This window comes from Argiope bruennichi, chromosome 6 (genome assembly GCF_947563725.1).
Source record: "Argiope bruennichi chromosome 6, qqArgBrue1.1, whole genome shotgun sequence".
Classification (NCBI taxonomy): domain Eukaryota; kingdom Metazoa; phylum Arthropoda; class Arachnida; order Araneae; family Araneidae; genus Argiope; species Argiope bruennichi.
The window spans coordinates 137,861,394-137,886,067 of record NC_079156.1 but is presented as its reverse complement, the minus strand read 5'-3'; the positions used below and the strand labels follow the sequence as shown (position 1 = coordinate 137,886,067).

The 24,674-nt window shown below is 34.9% G+C and overlaps 1 protein-coding gene across 3 annotated transcripts in view; it reads left to right on the top strand.

Moving 5' to 3' along the window:
* Window positions 1-24,674, top strand: part of LOC129971351 (acetylcholine receptor subunit alpha-1-B-like) — a 152,353-nt gene that overhangs the window by 102,369 nt on the left and 25,310 nt on the right. For all 3 annotated transcript variants that reach the window (XM_056085030.1, XM_056085029.1, XM_056085031.1), the window contains exons 3-6: window positions 4,558-4,700; window positions 9,806-9,850; window positions 13,763-13,872; window positions 21,439-21,622. In XM_056085030.1, the coding sequence (XP_055941005.1) occupies window positions 4,558-4,700; window positions 9,806-9,850; window positions 13,763-13,872; window positions 21,439-21,622 (482 nt within the window). The remainder of the gene's footprint in view (window positions 1-4,557; window positions 4,701-9,805; window positions 9,851-13,762; window positions 13,873-21,438; window positions 21,623-24,674) is intronic.

The following is a 24,674-nucleotide window of genomic DNA, read 5'->3' as shown; positions in this document are numbered from 1 at the left end:
TTTTACGATGAATTAGAGAAATTTTTGTTGAGTAATTCTTTGATACTGTATAAATTACAAAAATTATTCTGCATTGCATATACAACTTCAATGCTGAGCGACTCTACATTCAATTTTCATATTCAAAAAAAGGTGTGCTTGATTTCAGTAAAAAATGTTTTTATATTAATTACAGTTTAATATTTCCACTCTAATTTAATGTATAAATTTTATGAACTCTGACAGAAATTAGTAAGTAATACAGTGAACAGAACTGTTTAAGGCCTACATAATAGTATGACTGAATTATATAACTATCAAAATCTGAAACTTTGATAGCTAAATATTTTGCAGAAAAAGCTATTAAAAAATCAAGTTACATAAAATAAATTTGAAAATTTTAGAGATCTTTTATACTGGCGAACTGCTGGTCATCAAAGGCGGCCAGTTTCTTAATAAAGATATTGCTATGTGAACTATTGTAATATATATACATGCACATACATTTTTTCCCCTTTTATGAGTATAGATAATAGCGATTTTCAAGAAAATTCATTCAGAAATATGAGATTGTTCAAATATTAGTAACTAAAACAGCTATAAATTCCCTTGTATCTTACTTCTTTTTAAATGCATTTAATTCCGCTATTTATTTTTCTGATAAAAAACAGTCTTACTTTTCTCTTAATAATAGAATTAATTATCATTTATTGCAAGATATAGGAATAAGATAAATGTATGTACAAGATCTCATAAATTCAAGATCAAATGAAATTTTTACAAAAATTATCACCATTCCATTATCACACATTAGCCCGACCGGAAATGCAGCTATGCAAAACATGGTTTACGAATAAACCGTCACCCCTCTAGATGCGCGCCAAGTTTTCTTGCCAAAGGTCCGAATCCCAGTAAACCTACAATGCAACAGGGGTAGGGAATAATGGATGGAGCGCAAATGCCCCATTCCCAACTTAGTATATCACTGGATTGTGCTACCGTCACCGGAAGGAGCGTCTTCAACTTCAACCGTCATCGCTGATCACTGCTGTAAGAAGTAACAGAAATTTAATAAAACTGTGTATGTAGGCTGCATTTAAATTGAAATATGTGTTAAGAAGCCATAATGAGACCATTAATAGTCCTAACTACGAGTATTTCAAGGGGGGAAATCTACAGAACGTTCAGCGCACCTACATTTGCACATATTTCGCATATCAACAGAATATGAATTCGCTGCTGAACTTTGAGATGAATTATAAATGCGATTGCTCATTCCGCGATCTTACAGTCGTTCCCTCTTTATAGAATTATGGTGATGTTCAACTAACCATGTTAATGGTTAAACGATTGACTTATATAAATTTTTAAAGCCGCGCATCTTTTCAGTTCAGTTCTGTGGGTTGTGAAGTAGTATTCACCGAGATCTGCTTTTTAAAAATAATGTGAGGAAACTGTAAGGGTATTTATAGTGAAATGTGACAGGAAATCGACAATTTGACTAGTATTTCCCCTATCCTTAATATTAAGCATTTTGTCATTAGTATATCTTTAGGACCGAAAACTATCCACGATGTCCCTCCGAAATACGATTCCTTTTGTCCGAGAATGCAAGGTCACTTCAACTGTCATTTCTCCCTCTAATTTCATAACGGCGAGAGTAAAAGAGGGTGGAAAAGATTGTGACCGAGTGGAGCTTTCCGTCGAATCACTTTTCAGACACCTTAGCAATTCCAGTTATCGAACAGCAGTCCATATATATAAACTCTTCTTTATGATGATTAACATAATTTTATTTAATTTTCTGTCTTTAGTCATTAAATACGTAATAGAGAAAGGGAAATTTCAATTCCCAAACACTTCCATCCCCCCCCCCTTTGAACTAGGTAATCCATCTAAGAATTCGCTCAAGATCTTCTCCTTCTCTATACTTCCCGTACGATTCTAATTGAAGTCATTCTCGTCATCGGGTTCACAAGATCGATTTTTACAAATATCGGAAGATTGTTGTGCTGCTCAATCATCTTGGAAAAAAATTGGCAGCCGTAACGTAGCACCATGAATCAATTTCTTTTAGTTTAGAATCAATTTTTTTTAGACTTAGATTGGTTAATGGTGTTAAGAGAAAAAGAGTTTCTTTTTTTAAATCAGCTACAGATACAGGAATGGAAGCTTCATTTGTAGCGATTCTTCTCAGTTGATGAAGTTTCCCGCCGGAACCGTTGTCATGAGTAGTCCTTTCATACTTTATCTGTATGAAAGAGCATCAGCACAAGTGATCACATTCAGAGTGAAACACGCTTCTGCTTCAATCTAACACAAACAGCATCAGAGACAAACTAATAGGAGTAGAATTTTTTCCACTAATGTTAGCATAATTGCTAATAATAAAATCAAATTATATTACCCGATTTTGATAATGAGGCTATAAACTCAATATGAAGTCATAAAAAGACATTGCCTGGCCAGCAAAAATGGACAATAACTTTTCTTTCTTAATAAAATCGAGTAGGCACACATAAATAGAATTTCAATGGGAACGAATGAAGAATGCTGCTTTCGTTACTTTTCTTCTCTAGTTATACGACAGTGTCACTTTCGAAGGGCTGGTCTAGATTTACTGAAATGGAATAAGATTTCTGTCTCAGTCTGTGTTCATTTACAGTTATAATCAACTGATAATTATAATTACAGACACCTGATTATCTCAATATTATCTCCATCTGATTCTGTTGAATTAAAAATATTTCTTTATATGGAAAAAAAGGAATGAAATTAGAATAATTTTTCACCGTTGAGATTTCAAAGAAAAAACGGAATCGATAGTACTGTTTTGCATTGCATTGGGCATGCACCATTCCCGTGTATTCTAAGCTTTCATTTTATAATAAAGTCAAAATGTGAATTGAATTTGAAATGAAGCTTTTGATAATCATCGAATTAAACACAATATTGAACGGTATACATTTCACTCGATTACATTTTCTCTGTTTAAACGGGAATAAGATGCATCATTTCTTTGATTCTCCGCTTGAAAAAATGTCTAGTTGAGAATCCATCCAACGATAATTCTCTTCAATCAATGCCCTCACACCGAAACGGAAGATAAAAATGTTTGAGAAGAAATCGACCTCTTTGTTTGAAGTAAAGAAGCGAATATCAAATTGCTTCCACGAAGTGCTGCTCTGCCCCAGAATTCTTTTTTATTGTGTTATCGAGCGAGCGTGAAATCAGACTTCAGACGTGACAAGTGAGGTAAAAGAACAGGTTTCTTTTCAGGATGGTGACAGTGCGTAATTAAAAGAATGGAGTTGACTCAAATTAGCAGGCTTAATATCCGTCCCCTTGAGATACTTTTTAATGATTACTTGAAACCATTAATGGGCTAATTAGCACGTTAAGGATGGGACATCGGATTTTGTAATAAAAAAAACGATAAAAATATGGAACGCTCTTTTTATTGTTTGATTATCAAAATGTAAACTTATATCGTACTAATATAATATTCGAAACGGTATCGTCGAATAGAATGAGTGTTGGAAAAGCTCAGAGGTATCCATATATTTCTCAAAACTATATTCTAATTAGATTTATATATCTTTGAAATGTTCCAGTTGCCTTCATTTTTGAGAAAACTACATAAAATTGATAATGAAAGTTTCAGTTACACACTAAAAGAAAACTGCTTTCGAGTTCTTTTAAATAGTAAAAGTAAATTTTAGTTCAGTAAAACAAAAATAAGTTATGAAAATTCAAAGTGTGCGCTTAAACATATTTCTAAAAAATTAACTTTTGACTGGAATTTCAAAACCATATTTAGTTTGTTCCAAATAAATTTATGTCTGGTAACAAAGAGAAAGTAACAGAAAAAAATTAAAAAGTGTGTCGCCTGAAATATATTGAAATTTGAAAATGATACATTTGTTTAATTTTATTAATAACATATTTCATTTTAAAGAGGGTTTTTTTGGGGGGGATATTTGACGCATTCATATTTTAAAACATAAGCATAAAAAATAACATTACTCTAAATAATTAACAAAAAATATCCAAAAGAGTCCAACATTCCCTTAAATATGCGGAAAAAAAGAGAGTTGTTATTTCTAAGACGTCTCTTTCGAATGTAATGAATGGCGCGTTGTTTGAGATGATATTTTATCGAGTCGGCGCTCTCTTTTAAAGTCACACTCTCTGTGTAAATGAAACGATTTAATTATATTTTGTAAAGAAAGCTTTAAAAAATTGAATATTATCATATACAGAGCCAGCTTACAGTATGCAGTAAGGTTCTTTGTGTTTCAAAATGCGCATATAAATATTGAGCCTGATTCTGATGCATTAAGATTTAACGGATTCGTTTTAACTGAGTAAAGCTTCAAACAAAATGAATCGATATCTTGCGTAAATGAAGTTCTTTGTTTAAAATGTAATTTTTCTATCCATCACAAAGGAGTTATCTCTGCCACTCAGAGTAATGTTTCGCTGTCCATTCGCCCGCTCAACAGGTCTACGTATTGTCTGCTATGTTTACTGGATATATGTACTCATTTATTGTTTGTACTATTCCCTTCTTTGCAGGGTTGGTATGGTGTGACGACCAGGAGTTCCGACTGGTGAGGTACCTGATGTCGAATTACGACTCCGCCGTCCGTCCATCTCTGTCGGTCGCTCAGCCGGTGGCCGTCGCCTTCCGATTCTCGCTGCTCGCACTCCTCGCCATGGTCAGTGACCCTCACTCTCTCTCTCAGTGCTCCCTCCCCGGCAGCGTTTTACATTCCTCCCTCTCCTCGTTGTCAGCATCAAAGAGTCACAAATGAAAGATGTGTGAATATAAATATACAAATGAAAGATGTGCTCTTATCATATATCTCTGACTTATTAATACTCTTTTCGTAACTTTAATCAAGGCTGTTTTTTTTTTTTTTTTTTTTTTTTTGCCATTATTTCAGACCAGAATCGATAAGAGATTGCTCGGTTTGTCTTTCCACGAGTGTGTCGATCTGTAGAACTCTATGTAAGAACTGCCACAGAGCAAAAAATTTACGATCTGTGACATCCTGTAAAATAGGAAATTAAAAGCACTGAAATATATCCGCTATTTTCACGCTTTTTTGCTTATTTTCTGAAAAGCACTTGCTCATTCATTCTGCTGTATGAAAAAATCCTTTATCATTCGATCCCAATCCTCAACATCGAAGAATCGTGCTCAAAGACTACCTCGAAAGAACGCGTTTGTTTACTCGTTTCGGATTTACGATCGATTTTTCTTTGTACGGATTTCGCTTTCGGACGGCGACTGTGCTCGCATTCGTCGTTAACAATTGTCATGGAAAGGATTCTATTATTCGCAGATCATTACAAGTTTCGCTTCATTGCTTACGAATTACAATAACTGAAAGCCTAAGAAACATAATTCATTTGAAAGAGATGTTGCCCTGATTGCTCATGAATCAATCATCGATTTTTCCCGAGACAGTGGCATCATTTCTTCTGGGAACTCAGACAATAATGAAGATCTAATTTCGGTTTACATTTATGTATGCGTAATAAAGATTTTAAATATCTCAATCTAAGGCTCTACCGTGAGCACAGTTGCCGATACTCCATTCTTTGCTAAACTACCCTACGACATTGGCAGTTTTTTAAAAAATCTGGGAAGCACCAAAATTTGCAAAAAAATAAATCTACCACGAAGTGACTAAAAGGATTATCATTAGAATATCGTTCTAGAAACTGTTCAAAATTGAAAAATCTTTCCACTTTTCATTTTCAATATCCGTTCTTACCTTTTGTCTGGCGACTTTCCTGCTGTGACTGGTGGCCCTTTAGCCTCCTGTTTTCGCCTGCTTGTTATTACAGCATCCGTTTCAACACACAGCAGTAAGAAGCAGCTCTGCAAATCTTGGGTAACCGTCGCTTCGCCTTGCAGTTTGGAAGGTAATGAATAGAGGTTAAGAAATACGAGTGCATCACCTGAGATAAATAAAGCATTTCAGAACTGATGTCGAAATTCAAGAAGCCTCTTTAATTGGTTCGGTAAATGTGGAACCAGCTTTCTTTTATGAAGGTTTAAATGGATTGGTTTACTAACTGCATAAATATTTCCCAATCATGGTAACAATGTGGAAAAATAGGGTGCGCCAGTGTCATTCTACTTTTGCCAACATCTTTGATTTCAAGTCCTCGGAAATCTTTTCTTTCAGAGGATTTGCTGTCTTATTTTTTAATCTACCCTCGTAGCAAGATTTCAGCACAAAAATGGATGTAGCTTTCAAGCTCTCCCGCTTGTAACAATGCAAATGAAAACATGCCAGGGCGAAATAAGAATTTTATATCTGTTCCTCTTGATCAAATTTTTGTCTTTTTCTTTTAAGCTAAAAGACTTCAGTTTATGGTTTACGAATTCATGATTAAAAATTTAAGTTTGAAGCAAATATGTCCGCTTTTATTCGGCTGTTGAAACCAGCGCAGTATCGCCCATAGCGTGATGAGTGTGAAAGAAATCAAAACAGTAATATGTTATTTTCTTTCCTTTTTTCATTCTCTGAAAAATAATTGCGAGATCTTCGATCATATGTAGCACAGAAAAAATATCTTGTATTCAATCTCATTTTCTGTGAAAATTTATTGATATCTACAATTATTTAAAAAAAATATAAAATAAATGAAATCATCTAGTGATTCTAGAATAAATAATGGGGTGAGAGGAGCAACATTTCTCGATCGAGTTCAATTCATAAATGAAAGGACGCCGACTCTTTCCACACATTCAAAGAATACTCCTTTTAAAAAAGATCTCTCGAAACACGAGCCCTGAAATTCAATAGCGCCAACAATAACAGTAGTAATATGCGATCTTATTTGAACATCTCATTTCATGCATCACTTTTCCTTTTCTGCAGATTTTATAAACCAGATTAGAATTAATATTGTATACAAAGAATGAATAGATATATTTTGTTATATTAATATATAAATAGTAATAATATATGAGCTTTCAATATTATGAACATTCATAATATTTTCAACTATATTATTAATGATTTGGATGAATTGTTTCCTTTGCAGGATTTGAATTATTTACTGTGACAATGCCTGTGGTATGGCGAATATCGTAGAAATCAAAGACATCGATAATAACATAAATTAAAATTGAGAAAACAATGTAAAAAATGAAAGAGATTTTTCACATTCATTTTTCTTCATGGAAATGATATCATACAAGACAAAAGTAAGAAGCAAGATTGATAATGACAATCCATTGGCACTTTTGCGGTGATGATACGATTATAGTTTACGATTCACCAGATTATAATAAATCTCACATAACATGAAATTCTGGACTCGAGACAATTTCAGCCTTGCGAAATGAATTCTGGTGCCATCCGTCGAACGATAGAGCACGAATTCGAAAACCAGGTGCTTATCCAATAAATCGAATTGGAGATGAATCAACAAAACAGTTTCCTGTGAACATATTTCTTCCCAAGATTCCTAATTCGGTTCCTTGTTAAACAGCGTAGAAATAATACAAAACATGAACGCATCATCCATGAATTGGCTGAAAAGAAATCTCTGAACTCCGCAGAAAAACAATTAACTAAAAATCAATGAGCAGTAACATTTCAATCGTTCTTGCTTTCAATTAGAGAGAAATATTCGAGTGATCACTTCAAATAAATTTGGAGGTGAAAATAAAATTTTTAAAAAGCACACAGAGGAAACAAATTCCTTTAGGATGACAATGGTTGCTCTTTTTGGCAGTACTGAGATTTTTAGAATAACCATTAGCCCTTAGAACTGATAATAACAGCAAAGACATGCAAAAAAAAAAAATCAAACAAATGGCACATAAACATCAACTAATAAATTTTTTCCCCTTAAGTTTTGAAGTTAGGACTTCAGGCTACTATGTCACCATTACGACTACTTGTGTGGCAAATTTCATGGCTATAAATGCAATAGATTGCCCGGACAAAGCTAAACTTATATATAAAAAAATCCTTTCTTAAGTATCAATAAAAATAAAGAAAACGAAAGACGAAACCGATGAAGTCTTCATAGAAAAGTGTTCCATTCAAAGCAAAAAATATAAAAAATTAAAATGAAATAAAAATGCACACTTATTAAATACGCTGAAAGAGAAGCGATTCAGTGGAGAATCAAAGTAATCCCCCAAACAATCACAACCTCAAAGGCAACGATATATTTGTGAAACAAGTAATAAAAAATGCAAACGACTCATACAGTTTAAAAGTTCCTTTTTTGCAAAATCAGTGATTGTGAAAGGAAGTCCAATATTTTTCTTATAACTCGGAATGATCGAGTTGAAATGTCAGACGGTGACGCCTATCTTCAGTGTCCTGTCTATTTAGTATTATATAGACAGGACACTTATGTAATTCTACGGATCGTTTTGGAGACGGCCCTAACCTTCGTGTGCCCCCGAGAGATGCATTCTTCCAAAAAAAGTGATGTAGCATGTGGATAGATTTGGAAAGGGGTGTCCGGATTGGACGTACGTGGAGGCTTCTTACACCTTCAAGTGTCATCCTTTTAAGATTCCCAGCTTCCAGATGGCACCACTGCCAGTTGCATACAAAAATAGTGTATTGCTCTCATGGCGATACTTTGTTTACTTTTATTTATTTATTTTTAACGTTTTAGCCTTGTTTTGTCTGTTTTTATATTATTTTTTAAAAATTATTTTTCATTAAAGGAATAATAGGCAACACACAAAAACCTTATTTTATATTGTTGTAACGCGTGTGAGTGTATAAACACAGTTACTAAAACACTGGAAAATATTTAAAAATGCTTGGAAACGAAATAAATTAAAATTTTAGGGAAGTTCGAACAGAAATAAAATTGGTATAATTGAAACATAATTTTTTTAATTTTTAAGTAGAGAAAAAAATAAGATTTTATGTGATAATATGTAATAAATCATTGAGAAAGCTGTTAAAATTTAAATAAATTCTTAATAAGTTAAAAATCTATTCAAAATTTTGAAAGAAAAAAACTTTCTCCTGATGAACAGTTTTTGTCCAAGAACTAATTGCAAGTTATGAAACGGTTTGATGATTTTCGTGCCATATTCATAACATGGAGCAGTTTACACACAGAATGCCAGCTTTTACACATTAAAAACATTTCTTTTTATTTACGTTTCAGCCCACCCCTCGACAACAAAGTGCTACTCGGCCAAATTCTGCTCATTTACTTCTTCTTTTTAATCGTGCGGACATTTTTCAAACTGTGAATGCTTTATTCAATCTTTAATCTCATAAAACATTTTTGTTACTTTTTCCAATCGAAGCTATATGAAAAGCTATGAATGAACTCTAAAAGAGAATACGTGCTCCGCTTATGTTATTGAACATCAGCTGTAATCCCTTCATCATGACTGTAACAACTGCAATCATTTTAATGCAGCCAATTCTTGCTTGTGTGACATCAAAAGTTTCCGACATTTTAATGTATCCCACTCTTTTCTCACAATGCAAATTTTTGATTCGAATACAGAGTGATATTATTTGATCTCATTATTTCATTATGAGCAAAAAATGCCTCTGACGCGCATTTACTTGAAATAAAAAAGGAGTTTACATTCCATTCATATTAACAGGTTAAAGGTTGGGGGATATTTCGATTGATTGGAAAATTTCAGTATGGTGTTACTAAAAGTTCAGTATTATAATTTTCACTTCTTACATAGCATTTATAAATCACTTCCTTGTATGTTATCAAAATTTGTAGAGAATGCTTTATTAGTTTCATAAAAGCAAATTTGAGCTCATTTGCATTTTCTTCTTTCTCCTTTTAGGATGAGCGGCAAGGGGTTGTCTCCACGAGCTGCAGAATTACACAAGTAAGTCGAAGTCATTTGTCATCCTTTTCGTGCAAAACCTTCCGTTTTCAAATAATATCCAACTGTGAGGGAATTCTTTCGTGGCAGTTTATTGCAAAGTTCTTTAAAATTTCATTCTTATCTATTTTTCCAATTTATTTATTAATATTGCTCGATGGTAATGCAAGTTTTAATAAACACCTTATTTAATCAAATAATAGCAGTAAGGCAATATTGTTTTAACTAATCCAAAGCACTTTATTGATCTTAATTATAGCAGGTAAAATTTTAATGTTCCAACTTTGATCCTAATACTGATTATAACGGGAGGTAATATGTCAATAATTTCCTGATTTCCATACAATATTCAAAGCTCTGGCCCATGACGACGCGCAATAAGCCTACTTATATAATAGTTTTTCAGTGCAATTGAGTTACAAATTTGCGATCCTTGGGTCCCGAAGCCGAGATTACCAAATGGCACCTGTTATGATGGTAAGTTTAGTTTAGAAATAAAACTGACATTAAAAAAACGTTCTTCATTTGTTTATTTTATAAAAAACAGTCAATCAACGAGCTATTCTTCAAAACAACGTAGAAGGAGAGGTGTCTCTTCAAAGATTGTCCTTGCTGTCTAACCACAATTCAAAGCCCATTACAAAACAGCTTCCTTATTCATTCGACTAATGAGTCAAATCACTCAAATACAAAATAATACTGTAGATAGCTACATGGCGCCTGAATGAAATTTGTTTTTTTTTTCTTTTGTTTCTTACTTATAAAAATTTGAAATTTTGTACAAATAAAAAAACTACCTTTCTCTCATTGTCGAGAAAACTCTCTCTGATGTCATAAAACAACTTTAGACAATTGTCACATAAGATGAGTTCTGTCTTATTTGATGGGGAAAAACGAAAATATTTGACATCAGGTGTATCAACCTCCGAGCTGAAACAGCAATTTTTGAAGGATGCTTTCAAATTTTAATTTGACTGAACAGTTACCGCAAACATGCTAAACTATCCAGCTGTCTCATATTGTGGTAGTCGCAGGGACATGGAGAGGTGTTATGTCTCATATTGTGGGAAAAAAATTTCTATTCTTCTGAATAAATAGCACATTTGACTACTATCCCTAAAGTGCAAATGATCTTTTCCTCATAGGTAGTAAAGATGAAGGGGAAAAAATCGGCTTGTTTTTTCTGGATATATGTTGGTACTGATAACTGCATCACTAAGCCATCAGGATCTCTTAGTGGAGCTAATCTGATGTTTATTTAATTGTCTATGGATATTTTTGTTATCTTGGTTCATTTTTTCATAATGTTTTATTATTATGCACAGTGATTCATTTTGTTGTTAACATAGGGGGACAAGAATCGATAACTTCACTGGCAATCGAAATGGATGACAAAATTTATCTTTCAGTCACTGTTAATTCCTCACTTTTCTATCGAACGTCCGCTTTTAAAGAATAGTTTGCGATTTCATCCTCTGTGGATCAAAAGGTATCAGGCGCGCCTTGGTCAGACATCAATAATTGTTTCAATGCGTCACTTATCAGACACTTCCCCAATGTCTATTCCAGAGCAGTTAAGCTATGAACTGCTCTCTAAATAAAGATATCCGATGCGTCTGTGTTTATTAAAATAAAAGTCTGATCGATTTGCCTCATTGATGAAGTGCAGATAGCAGGACTTTCCACAGATTACCAGCAGGATTAATGCTAATTACCGCTATCGGGAGCAGCAAGAAGCCCGGAGAGCGACGATAATGCTCTGTGTGCGCGCGTGCGAGTGAGCGGCGGATTAAGCTTTCCGGGAAAGGTAGGAGCGCGCATGCTAATTAATAATTTCTTGCGTGGGAGAGGATTATGGAGCTGGTGGATGCTATCGATTTTAGCGGGGGAGTTCTTAAAAATCGGGGCCGAGCGCTCTTTCGATTGGGAGGATTAAAGTCTCTTTGCTCAGATTCTTATCTGTAACTGGTGTTCCGATGGTCGCGCTCTTTTTACTCTAATGACGCTGCTCGTTAGCTGCAGAAGTGTGAAAGCAGAATTCATGTTTAGGATTGAAGACTGGGGGCCGGTTCTTTCCGTTTTACAATTTTAGTTTCTTCATTTGCACAAATAAATATAATTTACAGTCAATAATTTTCATTTTCACATTTCGTTTTAAAGAAATTCGATACTGAACTAAATGCAATAATTTTATTAACACGAATGCTTAAAAATAATAGTGTAATAAAAATAATAGTAATGAGTGTAATAAACTTCCGTGAAGCGCACCACGACAGCATGACTTTGCATTTTCTTTTTCTGCCTGTTTCACTTGCTTCACGATCTACAAAACCCAGGCAACACTCAAACCAAGATAAAACTACAAATCATGTGACTGTTACGTCACGTATTGCATTACATCCAGAATTCTGTGAAGTGTAACTTCATTAGATCATCCAAGAATTGTCTCTTTGAAACGCCAACCTTAGGAATTGATGCAAAAAGGGTTTTGAAAACGGTTAGGAACTTTTCATCCTGCGCCGTTTCCTTGAGGCTGGCAAATGACATGATTAGATTACGGTGATTAAGGACTTTATTTAATTTTATTTAATCTAACCAGAAAATAACAATATGATTAAATAAATATTCAATTTCATTCTAATGGCACCGTCTTTTAAATCAATTTCATAACACCGTGTTAAAATAGAATGTTGTTAGCAAGCCGCACTTCACCTTGGCTTTCTAAAACTACTACATTTTTCTTGTCTCAATTAATAATTGGCATTATTATCAAATCAAATAATGCTTCTTTGGATAGTGTTTTGAAATTTCGATGAAAAAAAAGATGGATACAGATCTTCATTTTTGATTGATGGCGTCTTAAATTCTTCAGTAAATCTCAAATATTTAACTTGCCCATAACACTATTGAATTACACATTTCTATAAATATACTTCTACATGAACAAAATAATGAGATAAAGAAAATGTTCCTACTTCCCAGAAAATAATAACTTGACTTTCTCTGCCTTCAAGCGGTGTCTAACCTCATCACTGTATAAAAAAGCATCCACTTATCCCCTCCCCCCTTTTTTTTTAATCTTTTATATATTTTATGGTAACGCACTTGTCGTCTTTACTTCAATATTAGCTTTAAAAAAATCTTAACTTTTACCATTCATATTTAATGCTTTATCCTCTGTGAGAGAAACTGCAGCACAAATTTCCAGCTCCATAGTCCACTCATACAGTCAGGATTTCGGTTAAGCTAAAGTTTTATTTTGAAGGTGCCTGAAGATATTTGGCTCGAACTTGGTCTTTGTTATTTTGAACATCTACTATGCAGTGAACACAGTGAGATCTACTATAAGTAGGCATCGTTTCCCAAAGCTTATAAAGAAAACAAGTTGGGGAACGTTTGGCATGGACATATTGAACCATGACCATGACTGAAATGAAAACGACTGAAACGACTGGACCTTGGTAGAAACAAGAGTTTCTCGAGTTCCGGACAGGTTTAAAGTACTGCAAATGACTAGCAGAACCATGTCTGGAATCCTGTCTATACTGCTACGTTCAGTGATGGTAGGGTGGTCGTCTGTGCACAAGCTGAAGAAGAAGAGCCATTTCTGGATAATAATAGCTTAAACCGTGGTTCTTTAATTAAGTTAAAGTGCGCTTCACGTACCTAGAACCCGCCCACTCTACACGTATACCCATTTCGTGCAGAATAGAAATGAGATAAAACACTGATAGTGGAAGTCAAATCAATTGAATTTCTCATTTAGTAGAAGTTTGTCCTATCAACACAATTAGTTGGTGACCTTGTCTATTTCAATAGTATACTGGACTAATATCACTTATCAGATGTGCATGTACAGATATAATACTACCGATTTGATTTACTTAACAGATGTCTTTTTCTTTCTTTCACTAGAACTGGAACGACGTCCACCTGCGGTGGAACGCCTCCGATTTCGGTGGCGTAACGACGGTGCGCATTCCTGCTTCACAGATCTGGAGGCCGGATGTGATCTTACGTAACAAGTAGGTACGACTCAGCTTCCTGCCACAACTTGTAACGACACATCGACTCGCTGTTTTCACTCGGCCCTCAAAGACACGAAACGAATTTTAACGATAACCATTTCTTTTCTGAGGTAGATTGGGAATATACAATATGAGGTGTTTCGGAGCTTGCTTCATTGCATTTCAATTAGACGATATGCCATCTGCATAACCGTACAAAGTTCGGCTCTGGAGATAGCTACCAAATATCAGCATAATGTTGCGCTCGCAAGGACAGAGATAATCCATTTTGAGGCATTTGAGAGGTATCCTTTGCGTCCTGGGTAATAAATAATCATATCTACGCATATAATAACATGGATTCTGTAGTTTACCAAACTGCCCATGTACCCTCCAAAAAAGAAGTACTTTCATGTATACTATGGGGTTTTTGTGTTTGTGTGCGTATGCATGTGTGTCTGCGTGTGTGTGTCTGCGTGTGTGTGTGTGTGTGTGTGTGTGTGTCGTGTGTGTGTTAGCGCTCCATACACCACGCATTTGACCTATAGCTCTAAATCTGCATACATATATATCTTTGGAAAAGCGAATGTACACCATGGAAGATCTTTCTGAATTTTTAATTTAAAAATTAAGCCGAATTTTGGCGTTTTTTCGCAATAACTTTCGAAAAAATTACAGTTCAAAAATAAATTTCTCATTGTTTCAAAATTTAAGAAAACACATTTTTAATGATACCAATGTAATAGCCGTGCAAATTTTTGCTGAGTTTTGGCAATTTTGTAAAAAATATCTTTCCGCCTTATTTTTCAAAATAAATTAAATTGTAGCTCTGAAATTCAAACTGTTTTTATTCTTTCATCAACTATTTAATAGCGTTATTCTCTTCAATTGTTGAAAGTTAAAACGTAAAAACTTTGCTTCGTTTTGTGTAGTTTATGAGACGAATAAAAAAAGACTTTACAATACCGTAACATTTATGAACTACACATTTTTCAATAACACTGTGATGTTAAGGGACTGATCTCCATTACAGAGTTTCAAATACGCAATGAGCGGAAAATATGTAAGATAATTAAAAAAACACAACTTGAATGCAATTTCAGGGCGTCATAAATACGCAATTTGTGTCTAATTGATTTAACGAAAATTTAAGAGAGCTAATATCCATGGCAAACCAGCTGGACGCCAAAAGTGGCTGGTCAGAAATATAACTAATATAATAACATCTCATAAAAACACAACAAATGACACAGAAACTTACAAATCACACCTCTAGAGTGAACTGACGTTCTTATTCATCTCACCTTTATTTTCCCTTAGCTTTCCCTCTTAGCTAGAGAGCTTACCATTTTCATCGGTCGTTGTATCATCAAAGTGAAGCTGTCGCAGAAGGCAAACCCATTCAAAATCATAATAGATAAATAAATTATTTCAATAATAACGAACTCTTTATGATAAATTTAAAGAGTTTTACGCTATTTGCTTATTTTTTAATATAATATACTGCTTGTTTTTTTTTATTGTTCCTGTAAATAGGGCGAAATACTAAAGAGAAAGCAATTGGAAATAATAGGTAATTCGGACTTTATACCCATCTATTCTTGCTTGTTCCTAGAATTTGCTTTCAACGCAAGTTACAAGTAAAATTTTCCGAAGATCGGGTAAAGAAATCGGGACAAAGAGAATGACATTCAAGCCTCTAATAGGAATACCTGATCTGAAATGCATTTCGTATGAACTTCTAATATCATAAAAAGAAAGAAGTTTTCGCGTGTTATTCTTTCGACCCTTTTTCCCTTTAACGATAAAGTGTGTTCCAAAAAAATAAGTATCAAGGAAGGATAGGCAGAATTGAATAATCAAAAGAAAACTTTGTATACATCAGACATTTCGGATAAAAACTCGAAAGTAAGATGGTTATTAAATAAGCTTTGTAAGAAATGTAAAGATGCATAGGACAAATACTATATAAAGATACGAAATTGTCCTTTTAAAATTTTACAGAATCATCATCACCAACATGCAAAAAGGTACTGCATAAATAGAGTTGCGAAATTTATTTCAGGATGTATATTTTTATACGGGTGAGTTTTTAAAAAAAAGGCCTGGATTTCAAAGTTACGTTAAGCAACCAGTAGCTGCTGTATTTATTTGAAAGACATATGCATCGAGAAGCAAGCTTTGAATGTGTGTGCCGAGCTTTTATATCGACGATGATCCACGGGCATGGACCACAGCCCCCCACCAACCCTCCCCTTCCAAAAAAGGGAATATTGCTGTTTAAAAAAAAACGAATAAAATTTAACCAGGACTTTCCAGGAAAAAGAAATTCTGCCACGGGATCCAGATTTTGATAAAACTGCAATGCAATGGTTTGGAGAATGCGAAATGTCGGCAGACGATTCTGATATGAGCGAAGCAGAAACGATTATAAGCGATCAGGAAGAAAAAAGGGAGCAAGAAAGTGAAGAAAATTCGGACGTAGATTCAGAAGAAGAGGAAGATGGCATGGTTGACATGAAAGATTATTTCTTTGGATAAGGAAAAAATAGATTCAAGTGTTCCCAGAACCTGTTATAGAGTTCACATTTCCAGACGCCTCAGCACAATATTGTTTTGAAGCTGCCCAGAATTCGTCCTAATTTTCACCGGCTATATCTGATTGAAAATGAACCTAAATTTTCTCGACCGACATTTTGATCATAATTGTAAAATATACAAATCTTAAATTTACTGCAATGAGGCAAATATTTGTCAGAATGTTTGATCAAGAGAAGTGAGATTTGCTCGATTTGGATGACGCGGCTTTATGGGTCTACTGTTTTGCATTGTTGCTTTTAAATTTGAATGATACAAAATAAATAAATAAATATTCCTAAAATAATATTTTAAAATATTGTATTCTTTTTTGTTGGTTAAATTCTAACAATTATGAACATGAGTGTCATTCCGCAATATTTAAATGAAATAAGTACTTATTAAAAGATTGTTTAGGTTTTTCTTGTAACATCTTTCCAACATTTAATATTTTAACATTTAACATTTTTAATATTAATATTTTTAATATTTTTGGTAATGACATGATTTTCAAAATGTATTGAGTTTTCAAAATAAATTTCAATGCTGTTTACAAAAGACAAAAAAGAAAAATAACAATGGAGTTCATTTTGACTCCGTGTCTTTGGCAGCGTGAGGAAATTCATGTCTCCAGTGACGGGTTAAAACAGAGGCACACCATAGAAATGCTATTATTTGAATTTCTGTTCGAAAAGAAAATCTCTTCCGACGAGACAGTATCCTTCTCTTAATTATTCATTTCATCAATCATGAGGCAGAGTTTTTGCAACTTTACAGTATGATTATTGCATTAAATGTATCGACAAAAGACCAGATAACCAACATTCTTAAAAATGTATTCCCGTGAAAAGGAAATTGGATGTCGGGCTAATAATGCAATGAGAGCATCATAAATGTAAGTATGGAAGTAGAATATGAAACTATTATTCTTAGAGAAAATGCGCATCATTAATGGCAGTGAATGATGTGTACTTTGGTATAGTTCATTCGCTGCAAATATGAATGAACACATTTTATTGCATTTTTCTTCCATTTCGCTTTTGATTCCTGTCCCGAGCTGTACCATTCATTTTTCATCCATCTTTTGGAATTTAGGCATTTGCGTCATCCATTGGACGATTGTTTAAATGGAAGCCAAGGGGATCGACTATTAAATGCCCCTCATTTAATACATACTTCAAAAACGTGTCTAATCGTAAAATGACCCTTTTTCTTTGATTCCAACGAAAGTTATATGAACACTTATTACTAAAATTCTTGTTGGCTTAATGCAATAGCTTTTCGCCTTTCAAATGCAACTGCTTTAAAGACATGCTCTCTATTTTCTTCAAGAGATAAATTCTTACAAGCTACTGGAGCGATTAATACATTGAATTGATACATTAAATACTTACCTCGTGCTTTTCCCTTGATTGAATAAAAGGCTACGAGTAAAATCGAAGAATTGTCGTGTAACATTCATCCCAACAATTATTAAGATTTAATAGAAAAGATTTCATTTTCAAAAGTTAGAAGCCAATTGTCACTGATCTGTTTTGAATTAAAAGCATTCAAGAATTGTGCTTAGGAATTTAAAGTAGGAGGAGTACAAATATGATGAAGCTTCTATTTGCAGTATAACTATCACCTCCCCCGATGGGCACCTCGACATGAGGATGGGAAGCTTCCGACATGGTGGTTGGTTCTCACCACCCTCAAGGTGGGGTCTGGCTCCTTCCATCGATGACGGGACGTACTTCCTTAGGGAGGGGTTGTACCGTGGCTGGTGATGGCATTTAGGACTCAACCACAGTTCCCTCCATTGTTGCTGTAGTGGTAATTTCAATAATTTTTATCCGTGTGCCTTCGGGCGTTGTCAGCGAGTCAATGATATGAATTTACTGTGCTGTTTCATAAAAGAGGAAATAATTTTCTAGTTTCGTATTGAAAATGCCCGAGCAGTTTTTTTCTTCAGATCTATTTTTTTTAGAATCTACTCGTAAAATGTAACGAACAATTTCCAAGCTATAATCGAATACTCGCCATTATCACCACGGAATTGCATATGTTGGAATGTCTGCACCATTTTAAATGCAACCCAATATTATTGAGAATATACCATGCACAAAGCAACACTTATAAACACAAGGAAATGAAACACGGGTTTTAGCTCTTGCTACAAGAACGAATAACAAATTTTGATATGGACGAAAATGAAATAGGCTCTGTTTAAGCTTTCCAGGGGAAAAAAGCTTTTGTTTTACTAGTATACAAAGTAATTCTGAAAGACTTAAATTTCAAGATGATGATTATGAACTTTTCTGATTTATTCTTTGACGCGTCAATTATTGTCGAAGTCATGTCAGTCTATTGGTCAACAGCGAAACATTTAAATAGCTAAAAGCATAGGTTATTTCAAATGTATAGAATCCAATCAACTTTTGAGCGAAATCCATTCAGTGGAAATATGTCTGTCCGTCAAACTCCCAGTGGTCAGGATACCTCAAAGCTGTATCAAACTAAACAGATGAAGTTCGATATTTGTCCTTGGTTGCACAGCTGTTGATTTGCATCCGCTGTCCCAAATGCACCCTCGATTCTCTTTACTGAAAGCTGAAGTCGTGACTCATTTGCAAGGAAATTGAGGGTAGAGTACTGCCTCTGATTTTTAATGCATCATTTTACTAACGAAAATTTTAATAGCTAATAAAAATATATGAATTGGATCGAAAATCCATTTAAACTCTGCCTGTTTTCAAGCTGCCTTCATCCAATGGCACACAAAAGAGTCCATACTGAAAAAGCTTTCATGGTCTATTGTTTCTTGAGGGCATCGACCGTTCTGGGCCTCGCTATTTCGCAATAATTTATGACTCCTCTGCCGGCCATTACTTCATCTTTGAGAAGTGAATTATTGTTTCTTGGAAGCTTTGGGAACAGTCCAATAATTATTCACTCTTACATCAGTCGGGATCATTTGTGAAATCATTTGGGGTTGAAACCCGATTTAACAGTGGAATCGTGATAAATACTCCTTCAATCGGTTTCGTTGTCGTTAATATTCATTTCTCGCTCGCTTGAGTTTCATACAAATGAGATTTCAGACAAGGAAGGCGGTGTTTGGAGATGCATCTTTCTGTTCAGCTTCCCATCTACAAAACCATTAATCTTGCGGACGAACTTTTGATTTTTGTTTCATTCAAAACTCTACCCTCGAGATTAGAATCATTATTGTCCTGCCCCATGGATGACTGGGGGTCGGAGATGCACTGTTTTGGCGGGCACATCGGATTGCATCTTATCACATGACTGGCGGACCACATCACTGTCATGCTACTTATTTTCTGATAATTTTCAATCAGTGATTTTCGGGAAAACAATGTTCCGTCACCTGCAGGGTTACTGAAAAATGATTACTCAGATTTGGCGAAGCGGTCAAGAATAACAAAAGAATAAAATTTAACGTAGAAACGAATGATCATAAACGCCATACGGAAGACCAAGATAATATAAGCAAGCGATAGTCAAATAACAATGACAATATTAAATTATTATTTCCATCATTCATTTATCTATAACAAACATAGAGATGACCCTTTTCCAAAGCACAGCACTGCCGCAGTGACTGAGGAGCAGCGGGAAATCTACAATCAAAGTCTTCAAATAATTGTGCAAATGTAGGGCCATTTTCCGTTGCTAAACTTCATTTTAGAAGTAGATTGACGCTTGCGTTTTCTTGATCATTGTTGTTATTCTTGTTAAGTCAGCTTGTCAAACGATAACCGAATGCAGAAATATCTGAAATCCGTCAATGAATAAAAGATGTTAATGTACGGTGTTCTTCAATACGTCATGCATGTGTTTGAGACTATACTTTCTTTCATAAAACTGCGATTTTTTACAACTCCATACTTTTTCAATAAATTTGAACGAGCATTTTCCAATCGCTTTGTAGAGTTAGCGACGGCCTTAATTCTTTACACAAGAGAACCCGTAATCAGCAGCGTCATGTTTCTTCGCATCCCAGAGCATATAGCTGTAGGAACGACCATCCTACAAGAATTCTCTAATATACAACAAACAGAATATTAGCGCTTAAAATCAAGAAATGTACCAATTGCTTGTTATTGCGTAATTATATTTGCATTATATTCGAGAGAGGATAATTATCCAGAGTTGAAGCGGTAAACAATGGAATGTCATTCACGGCTTCTGCGTGCTCCAAACACATCCATCGTCTGAAATCTAGAATCAAGACTCTCCTGATTGCGTTTTTTCGCCAGCAGCAACACGATCCTTAGAGGATTTGTCTCGAAAAGCAAATTCTATGACACTCTTTTGAAGAGCTTATTGCAGTTCATCCAGTGTCTTGGCCATATGTCAGTTATCGTACATCCACCGTACTCACCTCATCTGGCACTTGCAGATTTCTTTAGCCTGAAGGGAGTTTTGTAAACTTACCACCAGCAGGCATCCAACGACGTGCGAAATCTATGCTTCGATGGATCCCGAAAGACATCTTACCCTACTCCTTCCGGTTCCCCTACTCTTTATCTATAATATGAAATTGTGCAGCGGTCAACGGATGTTACTTTGAGGGTGAATAAAAGTATTGTGTTTCCATGTTCAGTTTCATTTGTTTTATACTTCCATTCACAGAACATTTTAAATGCAATTTGCATGCATTTTTTTCTGATTCAAACTAAAATGCGTCTGCACTAGTATTGAAAGCTGGATCATCATCTGAGTATCACAAGATTTCTTACGATTTTTCTTGTGATTTCTACAAATGTTTTCTTCTTTTTCTTCATTTATCATAAATTATTATCTTTTATTATGCTTATTGTGTCGATGTATTAAAGATAGCGGGAGCTATATTGCGCGCCATATGAATGTTAATACAGATTTCTAATTTTTAGAAGAAAAAAAAAGGACTTGATAATCATACTGTACGAATTTTCAATTTTGTTGCTTTATTTCTCGATGACTGCCCCGCTCATCGTGTTGTTGACTCTTTCTCTCCCACAGCGCAGATCCGTCGACCCCAACCAACATCGGAGAAGAGCACGCAGTGCTGAAATCTTCCGGAGACATCACGTGGACATCTCACGTGCTGCTGAAGAGCGCGTGCACGCTCGATCTCCGTTTCTTTCCATTTGACTTCCACCTCTGTCATCTCAATTTCACCTCATGGTCATACGACACCCAACAGGTAAGCGCATTAGCCTCATTACACGAGCAAAGAAGTAAGGCTGTTTCAGAAGAGAAGCGCACCGATTTTATAAAATGTGTTGTGAAAGGTTAAAAGAGTTCAATTGCGTCTTAAACTAGTAAAGGAAAATGATCATAAGACATTCGATGACAGTCCCATATATGTAATTATAGAATAAATAATTACATTTTATCTCGATTCGAAGAATATGTCAGTTTATTCTTATAAATTGCTCTTTTATAAGAACATTAAAAAATATTGAGTACTTTTCTAGATTTTTTTACCTTTGTTTCGTCTAATGTGCTAAGATTAGATTTCTTTCTAACAAGATGATAGAAATAAGACGCACCATATAATATCGAATGGTCCTTTTCCTTTTTTCATTTATTAAAGAGAGAAGTACATTGTTTTTCTAACAAAGTTTCTGACAAACTTTATCATTCATTCAGCTTTAATCTCAAGTTCAGATAATGCAGTGTAATGAGCAGAACATAAAGTAAGAATCACAGTTTTGCGATATTTTTTTCTATTCCGGTGAGAAAGTTGTAGAGTAATAAATACTTTATAAGAACTCTTAACAGTAAAGGGCCATTGAAAGCATTCCTGCAGAAAAGAGGAAAATATTTCTTCTAGAAGATTTAATAAGTTCTGCAAAAACTAAAACCACCGAAAGCTCCTAAAATCGGGCACTCAAACTTATATTTGAACTACATTCTTCATTAAGAGAGCTAATTTAGATGCACCAAAATCCTATTCATTAGCAGCATCCCTATTGATCAGGTCTGCATTCAATAAAGAAAAGAAGGAAATCTCGAAATGTGTCATTATCGAACAGATTATTAAACAGCGTCAATACTCACTCATCGTCAATTTGAGTTGAAATTTCTCCCACCAAGCTTAAATATTGAATTTCAAAATGTATGCCTCATCCGTGTCACTATTTTCGTCTGAGTGAATAACCACCCTGCATAGCCAAATCCTTACGGACGTCCTGGTATCTCTCATTCCGAAGCGTCCTTAAGTGCTTTCTTAGAACTCCTGTATCTCTATTTTTTAAAGTCCCCCATAAAAGATGGCCCTGATGACAGACTTGAGAGCTTAAACAAAGTTTGTACTTAGTGCCTCGGCGATCAATATCCTTCTCTGAAGTGCCCGCTCCAGATGAGGCGGCGACCTCTAATCATTTTTACGACTTTTCACAGGCGCAAAAATTCCATTTTCGCCTCCATTGTTTGGGGGTTGGCCCACGATGATTCATCCGAAGCCATCAGAGAGTGTCGTTGCACATACCACATTAATTCTTCGACTTTTCGCATCGTCGACATATCTGGAGATCTTCCTCCGGAGTCATTGTGCGCAAAGTTTTGCTCTCGGAGCCGTGCCAAGAGCCCCGGAGCAATGCGTCAAGAAAGGCGTGCGGACAGGTGCCCGCGCGGTCCTATCTCGCATTCTTTGTCCTCCGGATTCATTAATTGCCATTGTTTGGAGGAGTGAAACTTTCGAGGGGATGGTAAGATGTTTTTTAGTGGGTTGTCCTCTTTCGCTACATTAGTCTTTTGGGGAGGAGAAGTTTAATGACTTTGGCTTGTTCAAGAACAAATATCTTTTAAAAAGTTGTAATTTATTCCATTTGGAGCCCCACAGAAAAGAACTCGAAGGTTTCCGTGCTCTTTTATCTCAGGACGCCTATGCCCTTTCGGTCGAGTCAATACGTAGAAGTACCTAACCACTTTTTTTTTTCTTTATATTTTCCTTCAATCTGAATTTGAAATTTTATTGAGAACTGAAAAGTTTCAAATCATTTTAATGGTGTGTTAATATTTCATGAAGCATTTATTCGTTTATTCTTTGTATGCACTATTTTCTTTATAGGTATGATAATTCAAAATGGAAAAGTCTTTCCATTTTTTTAATTCATTTATGAGACATTATATTGCTGTGGGTTGGTGGAAGTGACGTGCTCGGGCTTCGAAAATCGGCAAAGACCCACTGTGTGCATGCATCATTAAATAAAGCAGACAAAAAGCAGATGCAGTTACAAAGGAATTATTTTAAAATTAGTTTTGCATATAAATTATTTAAAGAATAAAGATGGTGATAAGCAATCATACCGACAAAATTACAGTTAACAAAGGTAACGAGCAAATGAAATGATTTTTTTTCTTACCCATCCATTACTTAGTAGAAGACACCTTCTGTGTCCGCTGAAGTTCACTCACTTGGACTGGGCTACGAGGATTGAGGGTTCAAAACCCAATTTCATAGAAGATACTGAATGGTAGTATGGCTGGGTGATAATCTCCGTGGGTTCACCGTGTATCTTCAAAATGAGCTTTATCTAATGAATCGAAATTAATTTTTCCTTTAAAAATTGTTTGAGTGCTATCTACGAGTTACAGTTATTTAAGCTTTTGCAATTATCTTTTTTATTTATATTCATTCGTCTCACTAAATTTGTTTTCATATAAAGCATAACCCACTGTTTCATGGACAAGATTAATATGTCTCTGAAGAACCTCGAAGCTACAGCATTCAGCCATAATGTTTCCCTTTTCGAAGATATGAAGCAGTATTATCGCAGGATCAAGGCAAAACATATTGCTTCACCAACATGTTGCGGCAACTTATGGTCCCTATTTTCTCCCGTTAGATGAACAATCCATTTAGATACATCTTCATCTGGACTCTCAATCGGTCAGTTCCATTTTGACCGTTCTCAGGGATTTGTCTGATTGAAAATGAATAAAATGATATTGACTGATAATAAAATAATGATGACCATAAACAAAAGCTTGATTGATAGTTGAGTGCCTTTTAATGCACTAAAAACCTGCTCTGTATAACTATAAACCTCGTAGGATGGTTTCTTCGTTCAAACTGTTGACGAAGAAAGGAAAGTTATTTTTGAGCAAAGTAATGTGTCAAGATCAATAATGCATTTAAAAAGTATCCGACTTTAATTTTTTGTGCGGAAACAAATGAAACTAGGACGACGTATCTTAGTGCAGGTATGAAGGTAACTGTAAGTGTCATGCATGCGTTTCTCATGCTT